The 24,058-nt window shown below is 45.6% G+C and overlaps 1 protein-coding gene across 1 annotated transcript in view; it reads right to left on the bottom strand.

The window, feature by feature from the left end:
• Positions 1–249: 249 nt before the first annotated feature.
• The window catches only part of fgf11a (fibroblast growth factor 11a), a gene marked incomplete at both ends in the record, with an annotated part of 65,032 nt that continues 41,223 nt past the window's right edge, over positions 250–24,058 (bottom strand). The window contains 3 exons of the mRNA XM_079185171.1: positions 250–389; positions 2,379–2,577; positions 20,505–20,608. Coding sequence (XP_079041297.1) covers positions 250–389; positions 2,379–2,577; positions 20,505–20,608 — 443 coding nt within the window. The remainder of the gene's footprint in view (positions 390–2,378; positions 2,578–20,504; positions 20,609–24,058) is intronic.

Here is a 24,058-nt window from a genome sequence, read left to right as displayed (position 1 = left end):
AATACAGGAAGAAGGTGGAGGGCTGGACTGGATGGGGGGGGGGGGGTCTGTGAGGGTAAAAGGGGCTTCTCATTGACCAGCTCCACTTTCTTCTTTTTCTCCAACTTAACACCAGTGCATTGTGGTATGCAGAGTTCACGCGGGGGTCAGTGTTGCAGGTTTGCGGGGGTGGGGGCGTGGGGGCTTTAGCCCTAACAACCCTGTTCAGCTGTCCTCCACCCTCTCCTCTCCCACCCGTGTCTCTGAGCGCTAGGAGGAGGTTTTGGTTTTGGATTTAGGGTCCTTCTTGCCGTTCTTTAGCACGGGCGAGTCACTGGAGGTCTTGGGCGTTTTCCTGGGCGGACTCTGCTCCGCGACGTCGTGTAGAGAGGGCTCCCGGTACATGGCCACTGAGGAGGGAGAAGGTTGCAATAGTTAGGGCTGGGTAGGAACAGACTTGTGTGGGTGATACAGTAGAACTAGCTCCTCTGCTGCTTTAGCTTGTTCTTGGGATAATTGCCTCGAGGTGTTTTCAGGTTCATAAATAAAAAGACACATTTTAAGCCCCAATGGTAAACATTTTATAATCCTTATGTGTTGCTTTCAGCACTTTGTTGTGTCTGCGGTTATGCAGTAATGACCTACGCCATTTCATCTTTATTGACACTACCAACGGAGGTCAGCAAAGTCATAAAAGCCACACACAATTCAACAATGTGAACATGACCTTATTTATTCAAAATGTGAGTCAGCTTCAAATAGATGAGGAAACATGGGGAGAAAACAAACACAACCCTGACACTGGATTACTCCCAAGCTTTTATTTTGAAGGTGCAATGATTATTATGTTTATATGAGCAATGGATCAAATAACTAATCATAATTTAACATGTGGTTGTTCATAGTGATGAAAGCATGATTATCTCCAACTCTCCACTTCACGTCAGCTCCACTAAGACGTTGCTGCATTCTGGTTTTATTTGTCAGTCTTTTATTTTGACAGCTTGTTCCACCGCCCCCAAGTGGTAAAAAACAAACGAAGCAACGAATGCAACTTTAACTTAGTTCAAAGCATTGCCTGGTTAGTTAAAATAAAGTTTGGAAGTTATATTAACCTTGGTTAATATCACTTATCATATAATGTTTCTAATAATTTTATTTAGTTTACTGTAACTTAGAGTTCTAACTTTGTTTATTGTGCATTTTGTCCCTTTTGCAAAAGAGGTATACTGAATTCGGTGCTACATAACGGACTCTGTGAAGAGCAAGCGCTTCCTGTGGATGTAAGGGCTTATTCTGACAAAAAACACAACAAGTTCTATTGTTCAGATGATTATACACTAAAGAAGACTGACTTATTTAAGAGGTACTGCACTTAAACATGTTTATTAAGCTGTAAACTCAATTATATGAAAGTACTGTGATGAAACACATCAATGCTGATGTTGATATGGACAATTCTAAATAAAAACTGGCATTTAATGGTTGAAAATGTCTTAAAACACCATCTACTGTTTTACACCGGTCCTAATCTCGCAATGCATATTCTGAGACAGAGTTGACCATTTGGGACTAATCTACATCATGAAATAAAAGATCCTCAACGTCCTGTAATCAGCTCCTCGCCTCTCCCCACCGCATCCATTGCTTCTACTTTTTCCGCAGCCACTTTGTAGCGTTATACAATCACAGCACAAGTCTGTTCTCTTCCTTCTGAAATGAGGCCCATCATCACATTACAGACTCTAATGAATCAGTGTTAATGATAGCAATGTGCTTTCCGACGCAGTGACAAGAGTGTGCAGATGACGCGTTAAGTTGTTCGATTTTTTCTCATTTAGCAGCCGGCTAGTTAGCGAGCTAACATGAGCTGGGTCCTTTGCTCCCCGCTGGGACACTTCAGCAGACGGCCACTCCAGAGACGGAGCTGCTGTCTGACTGCAAGTTGCTTCAGCCACAACGCCGAAACAAGATGAAAATACTGTACATGTAACTTTTAGATGGGGATCATTTATAAAGAAAGCGTGAAAGTCATTATCCTGTCTGTCTCAGTGTTAAGTACCGTCAAGGTATTTGCCGACAGGAAGTACTATTCCAAAATCTAATATAAAAGGGATAAAAATCACAGCTCAAAGTCTACTCACTGGCCTATTTTGACTCAGTAAATGGGGCTGCTTTGTCAGCCAAATATTTCCGTGACTATTTTCAAGGGCAAGATCCAACTTTGATGCTTAAATCAAAGTCTATTCTTTTCAAATTGACATAACACGATGATTACTGAATCCTTGACTGAACCGATGCCGACTTGTGCGTTCTCGGCACTGAGCATCTTTCAGGATAACGTCCCCTGCCTCTGGAACAGCTTGCAGAGCGGGGTTCATGTTAAGCGGCGGCGGTACCTTCAATGAGTTTGGGCAGGAAGTGCGCAGCCCCCTTTGTCTTCTTGACCCGGTTCCCTTTCATGACCTGCCCGTCCCGGTTGATGCCGATGTACCACGCCCGACCCGACTGGGTCTGTCTGTACAGGATGGAGGAGTAGGTGACGTAGTAGTTCTCGAACACGCACTCCTTAAACTTACACTCCGGCGTGAAGTGTTCCTGAAAGACACACACACACACACACACACACACACACACACACAGGGAGACAGATCAGAGGAGAAGAATAACACATTTTAGCGTCTCTGCCATTCTTTATCCGTTCTTCTATTATTTATATATTTACTCTCCAATTCCACCGGACTCAGCTGGGAACGGGAGGAAATGGGCCCCACATTTCATCGTGACAGGGGTTACTGCGCGGGAGCATCTGTGTCTGCATCAGCGCGCTGCACAAACGCGCACAGACTCATCCCGACATGTGCAACGCAGCAGCCTATTTGCCACATGCCCAAAGTGGTTTGTGAGCTGGGACGCCATAACTCAGCCGATTCGGTTTACCTGTAACAAACAGCAATCACCCGGATCCTTCACCCCCTCTCTGGTTAAACTGTCGGCCTTCAGCCCTCACATGCACACACACACACACACAGCTCTGCATTAGACAATACGTCAACACTGGGACACCCTCCACCCTCCGTCTGCCTCTCATTACAGCGCTCACATATTCCCCTCTATCTCATATTCTGCCTCATCTTCCCCACTTCATTCCCCCCCCCATCCCTTCGTCATTTGTTAACCTTGTTGAGGAACAAACCAATTTGCAGGATTGATTTGGAGCCTTGATGTGACGGGTGAGCAGAAAAGGCCTGAATAAGGAGTTTGCTCTCTCTCTTTCTTTTCTCACTCACTCTTCTCACCCTCTCCTCCTGCTCTCCGTCTTCTCTCTCCTCTCTCTCTCTGCCACTGCAGGCACCGGGCCCCAACGTCTGCCTCCATCTCCATTGTGCCGCACATAAACAAGCTAATTACATTGACTGTATCGCCCATTTCATAATTACCCATCCATCCACTTAGGCGGCCATTCATTTCCTCGCCCACCCATTAACTTAGCTCTTATAGCACCGAGCGGGACGCAAAGGTCTGGAGTCTCTCGGAAGGTGCAATCAGATTGCCATCATTAACCATGTTAGCACTGCAGTGTGCTGCATCTCATCTTCTCCCCCCGTGCATGTGTGTGTGTATGAGGAGGGGAGACTTTAAAGGATTAAAACTTGCTTTGTAAAACCTGATAGCCAGCACACACACACACACACACACACACACACACACACACACACACACACACACACACACACACACACACACACACACACACAGTAAGACATGCTTAAGTTCATGAATTAGTTGATTACATGAAATAAACTGAATCAGGCCATATGAGTCATGTGTTAATGAGTGTGTGTCCCAGCCTTGTGCAAAGAGGAGCTCATGATTAGAGAGCAACAGAAGTAAGATAGAGGCTGGACTTCTATCACCAAAGACAAAACCTTGAGAGGACATTTGCACTGTTTGCTACTCCTACAATAGTCCAAATATAGCAAAGGTTACGTGTTGGTGTCCTTTCACGGGCTGCAGAAGGTCACATTGGCAAGATCAGTGGTGCAGCTGTGGAACGTTCACTCAAGTTTTGTAGGGACTTTTTCTTTTCATGCTTCTTTCTGCTTCTACTCCACTACATATCAGAGCTAAATAATGAATGAGAAAACGAGCCCGATAATGTTTCATCACAGACGGGATACAAATCTGAAGCACATTTATTTGTGTCTGTGCGTAGCTTCACATCCAAATGACCAAATGTTGCATTTTTCGCAATGTGTCTTAATAAACCTTCATATGTATCTGTCATTTTTCATTTTTCCACCGAGCTGTGACCTCTATGGAGGACAGCAAGATAAAAAATAAATAAATAGATTCCATGAAATATAATAAATATTAATAATAATAATATGGCGGCATTCATTTTCCATTTCATTCATTTCTTTTTGTAAATGTATGTGATCATTTATTCAACATGTGTTTTTGAATGTATTTATTTTATTTATTGATGTATTATTTCCTCATGTCTGCAGTGTTGACTTCCCCACGCAGGGGTTGAGTAGAATCGGTCTCATTAAAACAATCAAAGAATCTTTATTTATATTTATTATATTACACTGGCTGTCTTTGCTTACAATAGATCCATGTCTGATCTAACACGCATGGAGGAGGTCAAATATGGTAAAATATGACCTCCAGTCGGTAAACATGACGCGGCAAAGCCTCAAACATGAGCAAAAATCTGTTCTCTTTTCAGAGAATCACTCATTCATGATCCCCTTTAATATTTCATGTACTTAAACTCGGTGTAATGCTTAGCATGGTGCTACACCCGCTGAGGGAAACAGAAAGACTGAAGCTTGCGTGCATGGTTGCATGAGAACACTCACCTCTGTGAAACATACCGGGAGCTCATTTCCTCCATTTTTGTTTTTGTCTGATTAGAACGGTGTCATTATTTCCAAAAACCTTTCATCATTTTATTTCTCATCTGACATTTGTAAACTGAAAAAGAGATGCTGCTGCATCGGAACTTTCAACCATCACATTTCAAAATGTATTAGGATTAAATCAGTCCGTCATGGGCCACATGTACTTAATCACAAACACACACTCAGGGTGCCGTCAGTGATGCTGCTTTATAGGATAACACACTATTAAGCAGTCATTTATAGCAAGGCATCCTTCACACAGCAGACACACAGGGGACAGACGCACATCTGTCTGCAGAGCGTTCACTCCGACTAGACTACAGGCTTTCACACTTCATTATTCCCCCTCTGACGCAAAGTAAAGGACGGACTTCCTTACAGCTCTTTATCTACTGAGGTCTAAATAAAAACAGTGAAAGCTAACTGTCACCTGAGCCCCATAACTCTCATCCCCCCTCAAACCAGACGGGCCCGTCACTGCCTGCAGTCCCTCTTGTCGCCAGCAGGGGCCGCTCCAAACACACAGGCTCGTCCGGGGGGCTCCTGTCGCTGGTCCTGCTGCTATTGATGCTCCAAAATTAACTTGTGTGTACTTGCCACTCCATGATGCCCAGCTCTCCCCAAAGAGCCTCTTTCAGCAGCACGCTAAACACCACTCGAGGAGCAGAGCAGCCACAAAACACACACACAAGGAGTTCTTTCTGTGCTGCTATTTATGCACCAAACTCCATGTTGTTGTTGAAAACAAGAATATGGACATAGACTCACACTCACTAATCAGATCAAGTCAGCGTCGGTCTCTTTTTGACACTAAATTTACCAAAGTTACACACAGATCATTTCAGAGGAGACAAGAGGATCGTGTGTGTGTGTGTGTGTGTTTGTGTGTGTGAGGGTGTGTATATCCACTCATGCGTGTCTGCTGTTGTGACAGAGAGACATGACGGATCCCTCTTACATCAGTGGGAGGCCACCCGGGCGCCAGATGACATGCATACACACACACACACACACACACACACACACACACACACACGCTCGCATCACATCAACGGTGACGGATGGACCGGTTGCCTCCCTCATCACTCACCCCCACAGACAGGAGAGAGAAAGAGAGGGATGGAGGGAAAGAGGGGGCAGGATGAAACAAGAGGAAGGGGAGGAAAATAAATAAACGTGTGTGTGTGTGTGGGGGGCAACATGAGAGGTAAGGAAGGAGACGGGATTACTCTCCAGTAATGACACACACACCATCATCTCATTTCCATCCGTTGACACTTAAAGACATCATTCAGCCTCGTTCTCCGGCTGCCGTTAACCATTGAGCCTCCAGCGCGCTCAGCTGGGGAATTGATTCCATGTAAGACCTCTGTGACAAGTCAATAGGCATTAGTCCAGGAAAAAAAACCCGGATTAGGCTTTGATTGGACGCGCGACGCGGCGACACCGCCGAGCGTGAAGAACTTAAAAGGATTTACAAGCCGCGATCATGCGACTGCAGGTTAATCCAGAGGGTTTAGGTTTTTATTACAGAGGAAAAACAATATCTCACAACGTCGACAGAGCACACGTATAAGAGGGCCCGTGTGTTTGCTCACATGTGTGTTTCTACTGTACATGACAAGGGCAATACAGGAGATTTCAGTAAATGATGTTTGCAGTTACACGTGTCAGCAGGTAAACCTGATCAATACCGGCTTTCTGTTGCCGCTGTACCGGCAGCAAAATGCAAACTGGGGGGATGGACGGCCTCATTCAAGCTACATGGGCTTCTGTAGGCCAGAGCCACATGTTTATGCCGGACCAGACAGATACATATTTAGGCAGAGGTGGGACAATGTGTGCCCACGACGTCTTGATACCGACACGCAGTCGTAGCATCTGTGTGAGACGCACCGGGCTTTCAACCAACTCACGTGAAAACCCATCCGCGTCATTGTTAGACGCTAAGAGCAACAGACCCAGGATGAAGAGCAAGGACGTCCACTAAGGGCAGGAGGGTGGGGAGGTAGATGAGTCCAACGAATCCAAAGTCAAAACATGTGTTACACTGTTAACTGCGACCGTTTCACGCAGCTTCAGCCGCGCGCAGAGCTTCTGCGTCAATTGACACCAGGCGAGTCTGCCCAAGTGAGTCGGGACGAGATAACGTTGGTCAAGACCGACAAGTTCCAAGTCGAGTCCAAGGGCTAATCTTTGTGTATCAAGTCCAACACAGATCATGACTCACCCTTCACCAAATATACATAAAGAGGGGGAAAAAGTTTGAGATGTGCCATGAATTACACACATGATGTTTGTCAATAGCTAGAGCTGGTGACAAAACTACAGTTCCACACAAAACTAAATGCTACTACGACTAGCCCGCAACTTTTCACGACACATTCCAACGGGATCAAAAAAATGATTTGTCTGATGATTATAGAAAACCAGTCATGAGTTTATAGGATATGAAGCAGTGTGTATCTCCCCCACAGCGAGTGAAATGAATAAATTAGGTCCACTTCAAACAACTACAACAGTAAAATGGGGCGTCCACGCGTCCCAGGGGTCTCCGGATGCCGACAAGGACATGGTAACATCCTTCGCAAAAGATGCCAAAACTGCAACAAAATACTTTGGCCTCCAATGTGCTCAACATGATTAGCTCCTGTGAGACTGATTCAAAGCATCGTGGAGGATCTCAAGTCAAAATACTAAGAGTGCAAACAAAGTAATGAGTGATTTTATCAAGAAACACTGTAAAATGCAAGTATATCGAATTAATCAGTTAAATCTTGTTTTAAGTCAAATATCTGTGTTTTACATCAGATCATATTAACAAGCAATGCTCTGCATGTGTTTCATGGGGATGAGGGTCGTGTCGTTAGAAAGTTTGCTACACAACAACGTCCAGTCAGTGAACCGTCTGACCGGTCTGTCAGACCACATCTTCAGCCTCCCCGTCTCTGCCCCGTCTCTGCCCCGTCCCTCCTGTCTCTTCATCTCACGATCCAATAAAAAAAAGAAACGGGCCATTAAAGTATCCTGCGGCGAACATTCCTTTGGAAGGGACGGCTGGGGTTTGAAGAAAGATATTGGACTGATCAGGAATTGAGAGCTGTTTTCTTCCATCCGAAAAGCACTTCGGTGGGTTTCTTCTTTTTTTTCTTTCATGGTACTGTAGGCATGATGCAATTCTATGTAAAGCCTTTTCTATCACGACTATACATCGAGAAGATCAGCGAGGAGTTAGCAGCAGTGCGATGCTACGTTATGCTACAGCTGTGAGTCGTTCTTCGTGTGTAATTAATAAACCTAGACGCTGAATATGAAGCAATGCAATGCTGGGTTTCGGCTCAGAATAACAGTGAAATAAAGTGGGACCTGTTTGTCCGTGCATAGTGAATGATGACATATTTACCTGCAGATGCAACTCTTGTCAGCAGGATATGAATCAGCACTAAAAGCACACAGAGCAAGGTTAGCCTTACAAAAGCGTGTTTACCAGCATACGGCGATTATTATCCGAGCAAATGAGCAGAAAAACAACTTTAATTGAAGACAAACAGCTGAGGAAGCATCACAGCAGCGTGCACAAATAATTGTCTGAGGATAGGAGTAATTATCATGTATTAATTTATGCACAACATGTGGCCCCGCTGGCATTCTCTGTCGCGTTCACATCAGCAGTGCTCTTTTCAAACGCTCTGTAAAAAAACAGAAAAAGGCATCACTCAGCACTATAGGGAAGAGAACTCAGCAGCTGTCTACATCAAAACTTCCATTTCCGAGGCAGCGTTGTATTCTCCGGTGGCTAACCTAGCCAAAAAAAACAACATCCACAACCATTAAGGGAGAAACAAATCCTCTGTCATTCACAGCAACTCTGTCGAGTGCAATAGTAACACCAGCGCACGGCCTGTTCGCCTCAGTTTGAAAGGCAACATTTTGTTCTGGTTGACTTGCACTACAAGTTGTAAGCAGCGCCTTTAGGAAGCTTTCACAGACAAGCGACGGTGTCATTTCCCCTGTATAGCCGTGTGTGAGTGTGCTGTACTACTATGGGAGAGCGCGCTGCAAATAAATGTAACGATCAGAATCAATCACATCTGACTGTTTACAGTAATGACAGATTAACAGCATCAGAAAACATTGATTCCTTGGCTGTAGCCGTCGTGTGTGTGATTATTTGGGTGGAGCACAGCAGCCTCTAATCCAGATGAGACGTTTGCTGAACCTTTAGTTTTCAGTTATATTAGGGATTGTGCCTTTAAAGACCGTTTTCCAAAAATAAAATGTCAACATATTTCGAGACATAAGCACAGATGTCTTGAATCGCTAATGTTATTCTGTCCCTTACTCTTGATGAGATCACATTGGCAGATCAAATGTATTCATTATGCATTCATGAGAGCGTTTGCTGGTTCTGTTAGTCCAAGGTTGAGGATGAACTCGACTTTTAAGCCAAGATGCTTTGCTCTCCCACCAGCTCATGAGGGAAATATTTGGCTCTTTAGCTACTAAACAACTTAGAACCTCAAGGTGTTTTGTGTGGGAATAAACAGGAGAACTGTAGGCATGAACTGAAATAGTGGATTTCAAGCTTAAAACAATGTAGATACACACTGGGTCTATAGGTAGATACACACTGGGTCTATAGGCTTGAAAAGTTAGCCAACATATGTTCTGAATTGGACATTCCTCCTGAGGGAACAGTGATTTTTGAATGATCTGACAGTTCTCCCAGCTCGCCATGAATCAAACAGACCTCGCGACAACCTTTAAAGGTCTTTTCTCTGTCTGAGTTGCACCTCTTGTGCTCTGGTGGACTCTCCTGAGTGTCTGTGAGTTGCTGACCGACAGAGAAGAGAACAAAGTTTTTAGCAGTTCAGACGGAGAGGGGTCCTCGCCTGTGCCAACATTCTGGCATTTACAGGGACGCCCTGAGGAGCGCTGGAGCTCGACCAAGGCTGATGTGCTGTGTCCAGAAAACACACACAAACACACACACACACACAAACACACACACAGACTAAATGGCATCTCACACTCATACACAAAGGCAAGGGGAAAAAAACATCCCAAAACACATATGTATACTCAAATGTTCAAGATATCATACACACAAAGGAGCGAATAAACAAGACACATGCATGAAACAACCATATGACACGAACACACACAAAAAAGCAGACACACACATACACACACACTGTAATGAGAACAGCTGGAGAGGGTGCAGGCGGGTGCACAAGGGGGAAGAAGGAGAAGGAGGGGGGGTGGGGTGTCCTCTGCTTCTCACCTTGACTGCCAGACCCTCGCTGAGCGTTTGGGGATTTTCCAAAGGGAACCAGAGATAACCAGGCCTTACTTCTACACTGCATTTTTCATTTCTCCCTCTCTACTCCTGTCTTGTCTTCCCTTCCTCTCTCTCTCTCTCTTTTCCTCATCCCCCTCTTTCTCTCAGCATCCTCTCCGTCTTCCTCCATCCTTCGCATTTCTCCCCATCTCCCTCCTCAAGGCCGCGTATTTCTGCACGCAAGGTGTGTGTGTGTGTGTGTGTGTGTGGGGGGGGGGGGGGGGGGGGGGGGGGGTCGTTCAAAGTGCAAAAGAGGGAGAAAAAGGACGGAGAGCAGAGGAAAAGAAACAATAGTGCTGACTCAGAGGTAAACAGACAAGCGGTTTCTGATTCGATGGGCGGGTGAGGGAGGTCAGAGGAGATGAGTTGGAGGCAAGAGGAGGTGTGTGTGTGTGTGTGTGTGTGTGTAGTCGGTCCTCTCAGGTCATACTGTAAGAAGAGTTTGCTGAAAGCTTTGTTGAGGGAACTGACTAATTGCCAGTTTGCCACCTGTCAGGTGCGTGTGTGTGTGTGTGTGTGTGTGTGTGTGTGTGTGTGTGTGTGTGTGTGTGTGTGTGTGTGGTGAGGGATGGGGGAATGTTGGATCTACAGTAATGACAGTGTGATAACTGAAGACAGGTCACTTCATAAGAAGCTGCTTTGAAGCCAAATGGTCAGTACTTATAATAACATTACTCCTTTATCTTGTGCTCACAGTTTTCCATTTTTCCAAGTCCAATTTGATGAGTTTTCCATATTAGAAATTTGAACTCATTTTTTTATCTAATTGTTACCTGCAGTCAAATTTACTCGAAAATAAAGCATTTAGCTGAACTTAAAGGTACCCAGTGTAGCTTAAAAGTTATTAACCTAATCTAAATAAAACCTTATTGTTCAATCACACAGATTTTACTCAACTCCCACCCTCTCTCACACACACACACACACACACTCGCCAATTGCAAATTGTATTGTAAATTAGGGTCATATTTAAAATTACGTTTTTTTAATTTAACGTTAAGAATAGAGTAGACAAGTACGAGGTTTGTTTGAAAAAGAAAACTTGAGGTTAGCTCGTTAGCAGTTAGCTAATGTTAGCTAGCTGGTATATTTCGTCCAATATTTTCTTGGCACATGATTAGTGAAACATGTTATAACACTGGCATGACTAGTAGTAACCTACATTATGTGCACAAAACTAACTTAACTCATTGAACGTGCACTCAAGGCGCGGGCACTGCTACGTCTCTGCAGATCCTCTCAGCTCTGCAGAGCTTTACAGCATGTTTCAGTTCATTGTTCTGGTTTTACGCCGCACAAACGCATGCTACATGCCCAATACCAAGACTCGAACTGGTGAATATAGTGGAGCATGAAGCAGCTGCAGTCGGTGCAGACCAAAACAGAGCTAAAAGAGAGTGAGTATTGGACACAGATTGAACGAATGTGACTTCAAAGAGCGTGGTTTTGGAATGTCTGTTTTCTTCAGTTAACTTCTCCAACTATATCCTCAGCCCTGCATCAATCCTGTGACCTACTCTTAGTCTACAATAGCTCTGCAGGAAAAGCGGTGAACCAAATACCGTGAAGGGGCCATCCCCATACGCACAAACCTCCTCTCTGCCCGTCTCCTCAGAGAAAGGAACTGCTCGCTGTTACAGAACACAGTGTGATGATGGATGTGGTAACTTTCTGTACCACCAAAGATCGTCCAACCCAAAGAACTGGCTTTGTCAAATATGGCAGCCAAATGGCACAGCGTGATGTGAATAAAGAGCAGCAGTAATGGGGTGTGCTTGAAGCTTTTCTTCCCTGTGTCTTAATGGATTGTTATTGTTAGTACTGATCACAATGCAGTACGGGGCTCTACCGGCCGTAACTCTTGTCAAACAGCAGCAAGGCTGCCGTGTTGGCTCTGGACGTAGCTGCGGCATTTTAAAGGTGGAGATGATATCCTGTCTCATCTCACCTCCTCCTCCTCCTCTACTTTCTCCTCCTTCACGATCCTTCCTTTGCCTGTTCCCCTTTCCTTCCTTCCTCATCTCTTCCTCATCACCCCCTTCCCTTGTTCCTCTGCCCCCCACCCTCCCCTCTTCCCCTCCTCTCTGAGGTTGCTCATGTGAGCAGAGGTGTTCCCTGTTTATCGGCCGGTGCCTCCCCAAAGGAGTCCCCAGTGAAGAGCGTATGGACGAGGCCACAAACGGTGCAGGAGAAGAGGGAGGACGACTGAACAACAAGCAAATCAGAGGTATGGGAGAACCGGCAGCTTGGTAGATGGAAGAGGAAGTGATGAGGGAAATATTACATTTGAAGAGCTTGGCGATGTAAGTCGTTGGTTAACTACTGTTAGTGCTCTAAGCAGCTGGGACATGCTGGCACTACTCAGTCACAACAGCATCCCGGGCTTCGTTCTGATTCCTCTGCACTTACTGTTTGTCTCGGGATTGTACATCATTTACTTTCCGTAAAAGGTTTTATTGAAGAGGACAAACGCTGTCGGGGACTAACAGGCTTGTTAACAGTTAGCGTGTTAGCTCTGCTGCTAATGGGACAACAAGTCCACAAGGTTTATTTAAAATGTCTATTTGTCCCGTGAACTCCTGTCTAATAACTATCTGCATAAACATTTCCTCTTTTCCTCTATTGGTGAACTGTACGAACGTGTGGCTCAAAGATCAGCAAAGTTGTAGCCGGTGGGAGAACAACAGCATCAGTGGTTTCATCAAGGGACCCAAAATGACAACTTCTGTGATGACTTCTAGCAGCCGGAATAATTCTGACGGCAGCAGAGGGGGAGTAAGGTGATGTCGTTATAGCGTCGGGAGGAGGTTGGCGTAGATGGATGGGTCAACTCAACGTTTTATTAAGTACGACCACGATCATTTCCAAACTTCAACCGAGGGTTAAACCATGATGACAAACATCCGCTAACCTTAATGATGTATTCATTTCAGGTTTAACCCAAAATGCAATGTTTTCTAAAGCTTAACGCCCTCATTTAAACCAAAAAACCACAACACAGAAGAGGAGTCTACGTGTGTCTTTCATCGAACTTGATCACAGAAACTTGACGTCCTGCGTTTCGCTTGCATGTATTGATGGCGATCAGCGTATATGGAAAAATATGGAAAATAACATTTTATACATTAAAAATGGTCTCCTCAGGCATCCCAGCATGCTCTGGATACACATTGCTGTGGCTGTGTTTGTCTCTCCCCTGAATTGACAAGAGAGAAAAAAAACGGGCAGCAAATGGGTTTTTATTTCTGCCTCCCCCCCCCCCCCCCCCCCACCAATGATTCTCAGTAAGTGGAGGTGTGTTTGTTTATCCTCTGAGTGCAGATCCACAATGTCATCCGGCGGACTTAAGTTCTACTTTGCCCAACTTTCCCCCGTTAACTTGGTGAAGTGTGGCCAGAGCAGGTCCCGGGTATCGGAGTCCGGCCCAATTATGTCGGCCTGCCTCTGTCAGATTGTTTATACCTGGCTGCACATGTGTGCTTGTGGGGATGTGGAGGGTGGCTAAATTGCACAGGGGGGAGAGTGAGTATGTGTGTGTGTGTGTGTGTGTGCACAGGTTCACTTTTTTTGCCGTGCGCATACGTCTTTGGCAACCTTTAAAAAAAACACACACACAATCCCCACAACCCCCCCCCCCCCCCCCCCCCTCCCTCCCACTGCCATCCCTCTACCCAGGAGGCTTTTCCAGAGCACACGGCTAATAAAGTGGGCCAGGTCTGCGGCTGAGCACTATTTTTATCAGAAAGCAATTTTCAGGAGGTGCCCACAGGTAAGCGGGTCCCAGCGCCTCAAACAATGGAGCCATGACAGGGGAGTACCCCCCCCCCCCCCCCCCCCCCCCCCCCCCACCCGCCCACCATTAACATCTGCTGAGCTACTCCCGAGTGCCCTGGTGCTCCAGGAGCATTGAGCAGCTATTGGTCCTTATCTTTGTAGTAATAATATCGACACCTCCAAAGACCCTTCATTGTGCCCGACTTCCTGGAGACAAAATGGATAGATGACGATTGTTATTTGCTCTTTCGTGATTTGTAGGGCGCCAGGCATGATGAAAAGAAAGGCTGAAGGTGAGGTATGAAAAGAATGCACGCCGACCAGATGAATAAAGGTACTGCGGAGGTTTGTGCGAGGCAATGATGAAGAGGAGTGTGCTGTTGGGGATGTGTGAAGACAGATGGATACACACATCCCATCTGGCCTCTTACAGCTGGACTAAACAGTGCTGCAATGAAAAGGTTTCCGTTCCTCCACGTTACCGCCACAGAGTGAGGCTTCAGTTATTACTCTCACTGAACTGCGGCAATGTTTAAGTGTATAGATGTAGGTCAATCAGAGGGACTGTGTGGGAATCTGAGAGAAAGGAAGCTCAGTCCTTCCTCTCTCACACTAGAGCTGTCCCCAGCCAGGTCAACTTTAAAGGGAGAGTTTGGATTTTTTAAATTGGGGTTGTTTGAGGTACTTATCCATAATCAGTGTATTACCCACTGTTGTTGGAGGTCGGCACGCCCCCAGTTTGGAGAAACAGACAGAAGTACCAGCACGGGAGCAAAGTGATGTACTGCTGTGAACAGGGGCAGCAGGGAAAACGTGTTTTAGACACCTAACAGAATCAATATCAGTGTACGTGCGTGCACTATATTTAGTTTTTGTACGGGGAACTAAAGCCGCTATATCCATCTATGCTCTCTTTAAAGCCAACCATGCAGATAACTCACAGCAAAGCAATCTGGATTGATAAATAGCACTACAGGTAAGAGGACAAATAGGTATTTTTGATTTGGCGTGTGACCTGTCCCTTTACAATGGAAGACATCAACGAGCATGACTTGGTTGGTATCTGAGGTGGAACACGCTGTCACAGAAACATATTCAAAACAATCTTTTTCCACGTCGACGTCAGTTCGACGTGGACATGGATTATGTCCTAGTAGAGCGACGAAACGAAAATTCATCAACAACAACAAAATGGACAGGATGCAGTTAATGGAATGGTGGAATAAAGAGTGGGAAGAATTCAAATGTGGGAGGGGCGGGGCAGCCAGCAAAGGGGGAGAGGGTTCAGGACGAGGAGGCGGAGGACAAAGTGAGAGAGGGGAAAGGAGAACAGAGAGGCAGAGGACAGCGCGAGGACAAGGGCAGCAGATAAGGGACACGGCGAGGCGGGGATATATATTCAGAATAGAAGAGCGTCACAAAAAAGCAAGGGAGGAGGAAAGAACTGATGGAGGAGAGGAGAGGAGAAAGACAAACCACCAGAGAGGCCGGCAGACACAAATGGCCGAACGGGGAGCAAGACAGACTGACAGGCGAGTAAAAGCTGAACAAGTGAGGGGGGGGGGGGGGGGGGGAGCATGCTCCCAGCGGAGACGTTATGTTCTCTACCAGTCTGGGTCTGTCAGGCCATCCTTCTCTCCCTCTCTCCGTCCCAGCATCCTTTGCTGCTCCTCTCTAGACAGCGACTACAATCAGCCCCGTTTGTTATTAATAGTGGTAACATGCAGCCTGTCCTGTCCATCACTTTGTACCGCCACCCCCTTCTTATCCTCAAGGAGTTTGAAGAGCCTTGAATACAGATTCACATATGTGTGTTGCATGCACACACACACACACACACACACGAGGCAGCTTTACATGGTGTGTCCATTTCCATCCTTCACATTTTAATGCACATGGAGAACAACGGATGCCTCGCAGTGACTCACTCCCCCGCTCTCCGTCTCGCCTCCATTATCATCTCGTTTCATCCTCCCGAAACAAGAGGCTGGTGTGAGGACAAAAGGACATTGGCACCATCAGCTCCCTCCCCTTTTTCTATTTAGCAACCCGCAAATCCACGATGAGATTAAGGAGCTAGAAGTGAGTTCTCTTTCCTCTACGGTAGATTACTTTGTTGTTCTATTTCCCCGTCTCCCCCGAGTGCTCCACGAAGCACCAACGTGTTGCATGGGTGATCCTTAAATACCTTTCGTGGGTTAAACGGGGATGTGCGGTTGCCTGCTTCTTCGCTGAGGGCAGGTGAATCAGCACTCGAGAGAGAGAGAGAGAGAGGAAACTTCATCCCTCTTCAGTTAAGTAAGTTAAGTTTCTTTCCCCTCGTCCTGGCAGGAGCTGCTTCCGCTGCAGCCGAGTTAAATACGTCTGGGGGTTTGAGTGTGCTGTCTGGTTAAACGTAGCCAAAGAGAGGAGTTGGGGATTTACATGTGATCAATAATTCATGCCGTGCGTTTGCAGGGGAAACACCACTGTAAACTGAAGTACAGAGATATTTGCTGTGTATTTAATAGGCCTCTGGATGGGTGCTTCCCATGGCAGGAGTTGACTGACCTCTCCTAGAAGACGTTCCCTTTAACTTCTTCATGTCCAACTGTCCCACACATCAGTCAGCATTTGGTAGGCCCCCACATGCTGAAGCTAGTCACCTCAGCTCGCTAACGGAAGCACCGATTCCCACTGGACATCCATTTCACGGAAGGCTAAAAACTACATTTTCTACTAATGTACCCTGGTTTCAAAAACCTTGCTGTGTCATTGCGCAAGAGACAAAATCTCCAGAAGATCAAGGACTGCTGTTCTGTAGCTCTCCCCGACCTCTGACCTCCCTATGGATTACACAGGGAGAAGAACATCTTGCTTATGGGACTTTCAATCGCTTCTTTTCTTCCTGGAGGCCATATTTACTGAATCATTTCTCATACAGCACACTAGACTAACAACAAAAGGAACACGGAATACATGATCAAGCACATTTCCCTGAAAAACACTGTATGCGCTGTGTTTCAGGTTGTCTGATTAGCTCGCAAGATAAACAGAGGTCACGACAAATATGTATAGAAGGTGACATCATTCAATTAGATTAGGTGATTAGCCGAGAAGTGGCATCAGAGGAGTAGATAATATAAATAAGAAGAGTACAAACAGAAACTACTGAAGATAACACAAAAAGAAAACAACAACAAAGAGCTTTAAATGAGAATGATGCAACTGATGAATAAAGATAAATGATGGGGCTTAAGAGGGCCAAGCTGGAAAACTACTTTCCCCCGATCCTCTGAGCCATTACTGGCAAATGTACAGCTGGGAGAGGGTACTTCATTTTCAAATCCTTTAAATAAGGGTTGTAATTATCTGCTTGTGTGTGTGTGCGTGTGTGTGTGTGTGTGTGTGTGTGTGTGTGGATGCAGAGGGAATACGCCTGCCACAGAAGCCCATGAAAGATTAATGCTGAGTAACCACTGGAACACTGCCGCAGCCAAGGTGAGCCTTTTGTTATTGCTACAAAAAGATATGAGGGAACACCGGGGCAACGTGTCTTTGGGTTCTTTCTGCTGGAATATACTCTTTGACTTGAGCCTGAGAGCAAATTGTAACTGTCAGACTAGAAATGGGCTTTGTCGCTGCTCACGGTACGTCACCTAACTTCCACCGTTGCTCTCGTCGTGCTTCTTACGGCCACTAGAGGTCAGCGTTGTCTTTTTGTATTCGTATCGGAGATCGATCGTGTGAATAGACGATAACCGTCTCTGTGAACCTTAATCATAGCTACGTTTTAATCAGTGTCTATTTATCCGAAACTAGATATCGTGACTTTGTTGCTCTATAAACAACATTATGATATATATTCTAATCCTGTTCTGAATTTATGTGTTTTTAAAATTCCATATATGTGTCAAAAGCAATTATTTTGCAGGGTATTGATAAGAGTAGCATTCATTTTGGATTTCAACACGGATTCATTGCTCACATATGTAGCATTGGGATCGGCGGCTGGTAAACATCAAAGCCGATCTTCTGATTGCATATTTTTACTGAAGATCGACCGAAAACGATCTGCAGTAAAACTTTATTTTACACTATGATGGAATAACTGTTCATCTGCGTTTCACAGGTGTGCCGATCCGTGAGGGGGGGCGGATCAACTGCGCTCCGTTACACCACTATTCCCTGCAATTCAGACCTCAAACCACCCGCAGACTCATGAATCTTTCAAGAAAGCACACATAAGAAATGAAACAACAACAGAGTTCCCCCTTCTCCCACAGTCCCAATGTGCCGTTTCCACTACACAAAGCACAAAGAAACTTGTCCCCGAGACCTGAAATGCCACCAAACTATTTTCAGAAAATGTCTACACGTTCAAGTAAAGATTTTACACTGAGGTTATTTCTTTGACAGCTTGCTAAAGTTCCCCTCACCCTTCAGGGGCCGATGCGGGGCCCTTGTTCCCTGCACATGCTAACGGTTGCGTAACAGAGTGTTAGAGGCTCTGCTCTGCCTCTCTCCGGACCCGGAGGGCAGCGGGAGCAGAACATGCCTTCCTCCTCTATTTCTGTTCTGCTCCTTCTTCTCTGTGGTGTTCACCGTTGCACAGAACAAAAGCAGAGCAGGAAGTTTCAGATGAGAGGGGGTGAGGGGGGGATTCCTCCTCTACTTTGTCCTCCCTCCTTTCTCATCTCAGAATCTCAGAGGGATTTTCTCGAACACCCCCCCCCCCCCCCCCCCACCCCCCGTTCTCTCTCTTTTCCCCCATGTAGTTATTTCCCTGAGTGAAAATGGGTCACCTTTCTTGTGTCAGGAGAATGCCTGGGTAAGTATAACCTCTCCATTCTGTGTGAGCAGGCTTTTACTGTCTAGGGGGGTTCAGAGCTCTGAACAAGTCTGTCCAAGGACCGTTTTCTGGGCCTCATTAGGGGGACGTTCTGGTTGGGGTTTTAGGGTTTGGAGTTAGGTAACACATGGATTGGGGTTACTTCTAAATATACTACGCTGCACTGCTAAAGACTTTTTGTATTTAATAATTTTGGGATTAACTATAAACAAAACTTTGCTCCTGTATTGTATATCGGGCCATGCAGGCTTCAATAAAGACTTCCAAAAAAAACTGTGTTCTTGTTATACAAATATATATGTATTTTGAATTCCTGGTAGAGGCTCATAGACTGGACATTTATGAGGAAACAAAAAAACGTACATAAACCTCAAGAACCAGGTCTCAGTTCAAGCCAGACTTGCCTACTTTAAGTCATGTTATGTGATTTCTGGACCAAGAAGTGCGTTGAACTTTCCAGACGTCTGCTACATCTCACTGCAGTTTGTGGTTAGCAAAGGTAAAAGCTGCTAGAATGAAGGACACACATTAAGCAGTGTGTAGGATGATGTTCACATACTGTCCCGGCGGCGGCACACGTTGTGTATACCAGTGTATGTGTGTGTGTTTCCAGGCTCATTTCCCATCGTTCCACCTGATAGAAACCCTGTATCTCCTCGTCTCTGGCAGTGCGCATGCAGGCAGCGTTAGATGGACTTTGAAGTGAGCGCAGTGATGCACTTCAAACAAGATCTCGCACACTTTGCCAGCGTGCCAAGAGGAGACGGGCTGGGAAAAAAACCCAAAAGAGAGCTTTTTCCCTGCATCCTGATAGAGTGCACTCTGATCCACCCTCTCCGTCTTTGTCTATTCTTCCATCTACCTCTCAAATCTGTGCCTCATCTCTCTGCACATCAATGCGAAACAGCTCCGTGGAAGCACCGTACGAGCCGCTTCACACGCTGTAGCGCACAAGTGAAGGGAAGCTGCCTACACTTATATGGACTGCTCATCAGGTGACTTTATACTATAAATGAAAATGACCTGGTGCAATTGACAAAATGAAATTAAGAGCGTTCATTCACAATATCACTTTGGAAACAGTGGATTGACAAAAAAGAGAGAAAGAAGAACAGGAGGAAGACGGTCAGATGAGGATGAAAGCATGAGAAAAGAAATAGTAAGTGGACCTTGAGTTCAGTTAAACATATACACAATAGAACAATATGTACACTGAGACATGTATTCCACAATATATACCGTATATGGACTGAGAGCCAGCATAACTTGCGTACGCTGCTATTATGATATCTGATGCATAAGTACCTATGAATCCAACCTAATGTGTTTAGTTTGACAGACCAGGCATGAAGAACCAGAGCCACGCTGTACAACTGCAGAGAAAACTCAACGTTTGTAGGTCATGTGACTTACTGCAAGTTGGAATAACTTTTTTTTACAAACCCAAATACATTGCAATCTGGATGCTAATAAGCTAATGGTGTGTCTAAACCACTCAGTTTGATTTGGATTTGACTGACTATATATAAATATATGGTGATCTGGTTTGTATTGTGAAGCATTAGCCCAGCGGCCTCACACTTCGCACGATGGAGAACATCGGCTTCGTCATCATGGAATCATCTTTCACGGCTCACGAGCCTGACTGTGCTGAGTGCGCTGACCGTACCGACGTGTAGAGGTAGCCCTCGCTGTTCATGGCGACGTAAAGCCTGGTCTTGGTGCTCTGGATGGCCACTATCCTGAGCCCCACAGGAATCAAGTTGAACTGCACTGGAGAAAAAAAAACACAAAACAGAAAGGGAGGACTGATGTTAGAGCAATCATTCTCTCTCCTAAACGCTCACAGTGCTTCCTCGTTGGCATAAAAAGACAATTGCTTTCCATCTGTCTCCGGGTTTCATCCTCCCTGTTGTACAGTATATCTGTCAGAGGCGGGAATGGAAAGTGCGTGTGAAAAGGAGAGCGGGAGAAGGCAGCGAAGGATTAGGGGAGGGAGATTTAGGAGGTATAAAGTCCGGTTGCTGGTACACCGGAGGTCAGGCAAGAGCTGGGAGAGACTGTGCGGAGAAGTCCCTCGCTGGAGAGAGAGACGGATAGAGAGAGCACGGCTTAGCGGAGAGCTTTAACAATTCAGTACATTAGAAAGTGACATCGCCTGAGCCCGCTTTGAATTCATTTCCCTCTGTCCCGACACAGGGAACAGCAGTTCCTATGGAACCTTGGATTTCTTATGTGCATAGCTCTCCATATAAACTAACTCAGCCGCCGGAGCGGCACACACACACTGTGTTTGAATCTGTTGTCTGAAGTCGGGGTTTGCCTGCATGTCATTTGTTCGGCGCTCCTCCGTCCAATGCGTGCGAGTACAAATACACTCCTGTGCTTGCCGGTGTGTGTGTGTGTGTGTGCACGCGCATGCCTCTCAGACCTCTCGAGCGTGTGCCATCCAGAAGTGCTTTATAAGATGTGACACGGGGAGTTGAGTGATACTGACAAAACACCAGCTGCTCTGCGGTCACACTGTCATGATGACCAAACGCTACCGCGACAATTACAGTCCCTGAAGCGTTGGGATTAGACCTGCGATGAGAAAGACTCTCACAGAGCACAGCTGGACAAGAACAGCAACAATTGAACTATTTAAAGGAATATTTCAACATTGTGGGAAACATCTTTATTAGTTATAGCCAATAAATTAGTTGGGACTTTGCATATTATGCTCGGCAAGAAATGGTGTTACCAGAAATGTCCATCTGTTCCTTGAACATGTTGCGTCAAGCTTGAAGTTATTAATAGTTCTTGACCTTGAAATCAATAGTTTTGATGTTCGTCAATCTGCTATATTTTAGGTTGAGCATGACAAAATGAAGACCCTGAAGACCGTTTGAAAGCTCCGCCCACAAGTTTGCACACTTCCAACTTAATCAAATCATAAATAATTGGAACTTTTTAAAGTCCCCAGCAGACAAAGCTGTCTTTGCATCAGCTTTTAATATAATTCTGGTCAGAAATACTCAAACCAGCGTCTCTGTGATGCCGTTTGCAGGATACGCTTCTGTTTTTTCTTTCTTTTGACAAATTATAAGAACGCGTTATTAAAGTTGTCAAAATGACGGATCTCTTTTTACAGATGACAAATGACGTCTCAGGAGCATGTTTCAGATTCATGGAGCCATGAGCTGCTATTAAACAAATCAATTTCAAATCAAACATTCTGCCAACATAATGGATGGAGGTTAAGTTATCAGATGGAGATGGAAAGTCAATGCAAAACTGAACCTTGTGAGAACTATTGAGTGTTGAAGTGAAGTAATTAAGCAAACTTTATAAAAAAAAAAGAAATCAGGCAGCATGCATTGCATTTGAGGAAAACTTCTGTTAATGCACTGTGTGGGCTAAAAGGGAAGAAAGTTCTTCAATCTAATGTTAACTGTCTAGAAGTGAAAGTAGAATTTGTTTTGCTCGACACATGAAACAGAGATGATGTCCGCTGGCCACCGCTGCAGTACAAATGACACAAAACACAGTAGAGATGGTGATGTGTGTCCAGATGTAGGTAATGAATACCCCCCCCCCCCCCCCCCCCCCCCTCTCTATCTTCAGGGCCCTGCTTCTATTTGCTCGATCGATGCCTGCATCTCAAACAGTCGCTTTCGCAAATGAACAAGGTGTCACCAAAGCCCACGACCGGGATGACAAATAGAGCGAAGCACGAACACATCGACTCCCTCCATCTTCTCCTTCACTCGTGCTCCCCCCGCTCTCGTGCAGCAGCCGTGCTGTGGTGTCGGTGACCCGACGTAACCTGCTGCACACCGAGACGCACACGCCGGAAACATGACAAAGCCAGCTTTCAACCAAGCCATCAAACTAATGTTAGCTTAACTAGCTAGGTGACGTTCAAGGCGTGTCCTGAGGTTTTCGAATGAAAAGTGCGTTGCAAATAAAATGCTTTATTATTATTATTATTATTAAATGTCTGTCGTCATATTTTCAGATGTCACAATGTTGATTTTGAATTCCGTTTTAAATGAGGCTTGGAAGCGTTGGCCCTTTCCGGTACAGCCGTACACTCTTTCGATCCCGTCTCCCCTCATCCTTCTCTCTCCGTCCTTCAGTTTGGACTCGCTCTTTCTTCCTCTGCAACTCACAGAGGAGGTCGCTGGATTAATCCAAAGTCTTTTGAGGGAGAGACACAGAGGGAGGGAGAGGGAGAGGAGGGAAATGAAGGGGAGGGAGGAGGGTGTTGCCAAATCAATCCCACGAGTCAATTTGAGGCTTGAGATCATCAACACAATAAATAAACAAGGAGAACGTGGAGATGGGGAGAGAGAGAGAGAGAGAGGGGGAAGGAGGACAGAGATGCAATAGCAGGACACAGAGCTAAGCTGTGCAGAGGGCATCTGCAGGCCTGCACACTGGGCTGCCGCTCTGCAGGGCTGTAGTGTGGAGCCCAGTTGGTCTCTGCTGGAATGAGAAGAGGATTACAGTCATCTGTGAGAAGCCACACAGAGTTTCACTTCTGGACAGGCACCGGTCGTTCCTTTTATTCTCTTCCCTGTTAGAAAGGAGCCGACGTGGACGAAAGCGTCGCGGCGTGATGGTAAATTGTCTTTCGCTCTCCGAATAAGCTAAATAACATAAAAGTTATTGGACTCGGTGTCTCGTGAAAGTGTCCCGTAAACTGGGTGGTCAGTGCTTCAGCCGACACAGACTAGTTGAAATTCAAATGTCCTTTCTATAGCCTCATAATGACAGTAGCAGACATGACCCAGTTCCACACTGCATACTAACTTTATATTGTATGGGCCAAAAACAAAACACACAGGACAGCATGCTGTATTTTCAGTAAATAGATTTAAAGTATTTTACAAACCGTTCTCACTCCCAGCTCGTTAAATACGGCGGTTTGGTCAATGGACCAACACGTCAAGCTATTTCCCCTCCATGAACCCCTTTTAGCCTCAGTTTTCCACGTGCGGGGCAGCCTCTGATGACCCGAGGTAATTATGACAGAAGACAAGGAGGAAGTCAGGTGATGCATTATGAAGAAAGTCCACATCAGGAGCAGGTCGCTCAGTCCGCTGTTCGGTTCCCATGTGAAAGTAAAAGTCACATTTATTGGTTTGATTTTCCTAAATCTAACCATTAGTAACATATCTGTCTATCAGTCTGTCAGACTACCTGCACGATGAAACATTACGTCAAAAGTACCCAGTG

Source organism: Pholis gunnellus (genome assembly GCF_910591455.1).
Source record: "Pholis gunnellus genome assembly, chromosome: 23".
Classification (NCBI taxonomy): Eukaryota; Metazoa; Chordata; class Actinopteri; order Perciformes; family Pholidae; genus Pholis; species Pholis gunnellus.
This window is presented reverse-complemented; position numbering and strand designations above follow the sequence as displayed.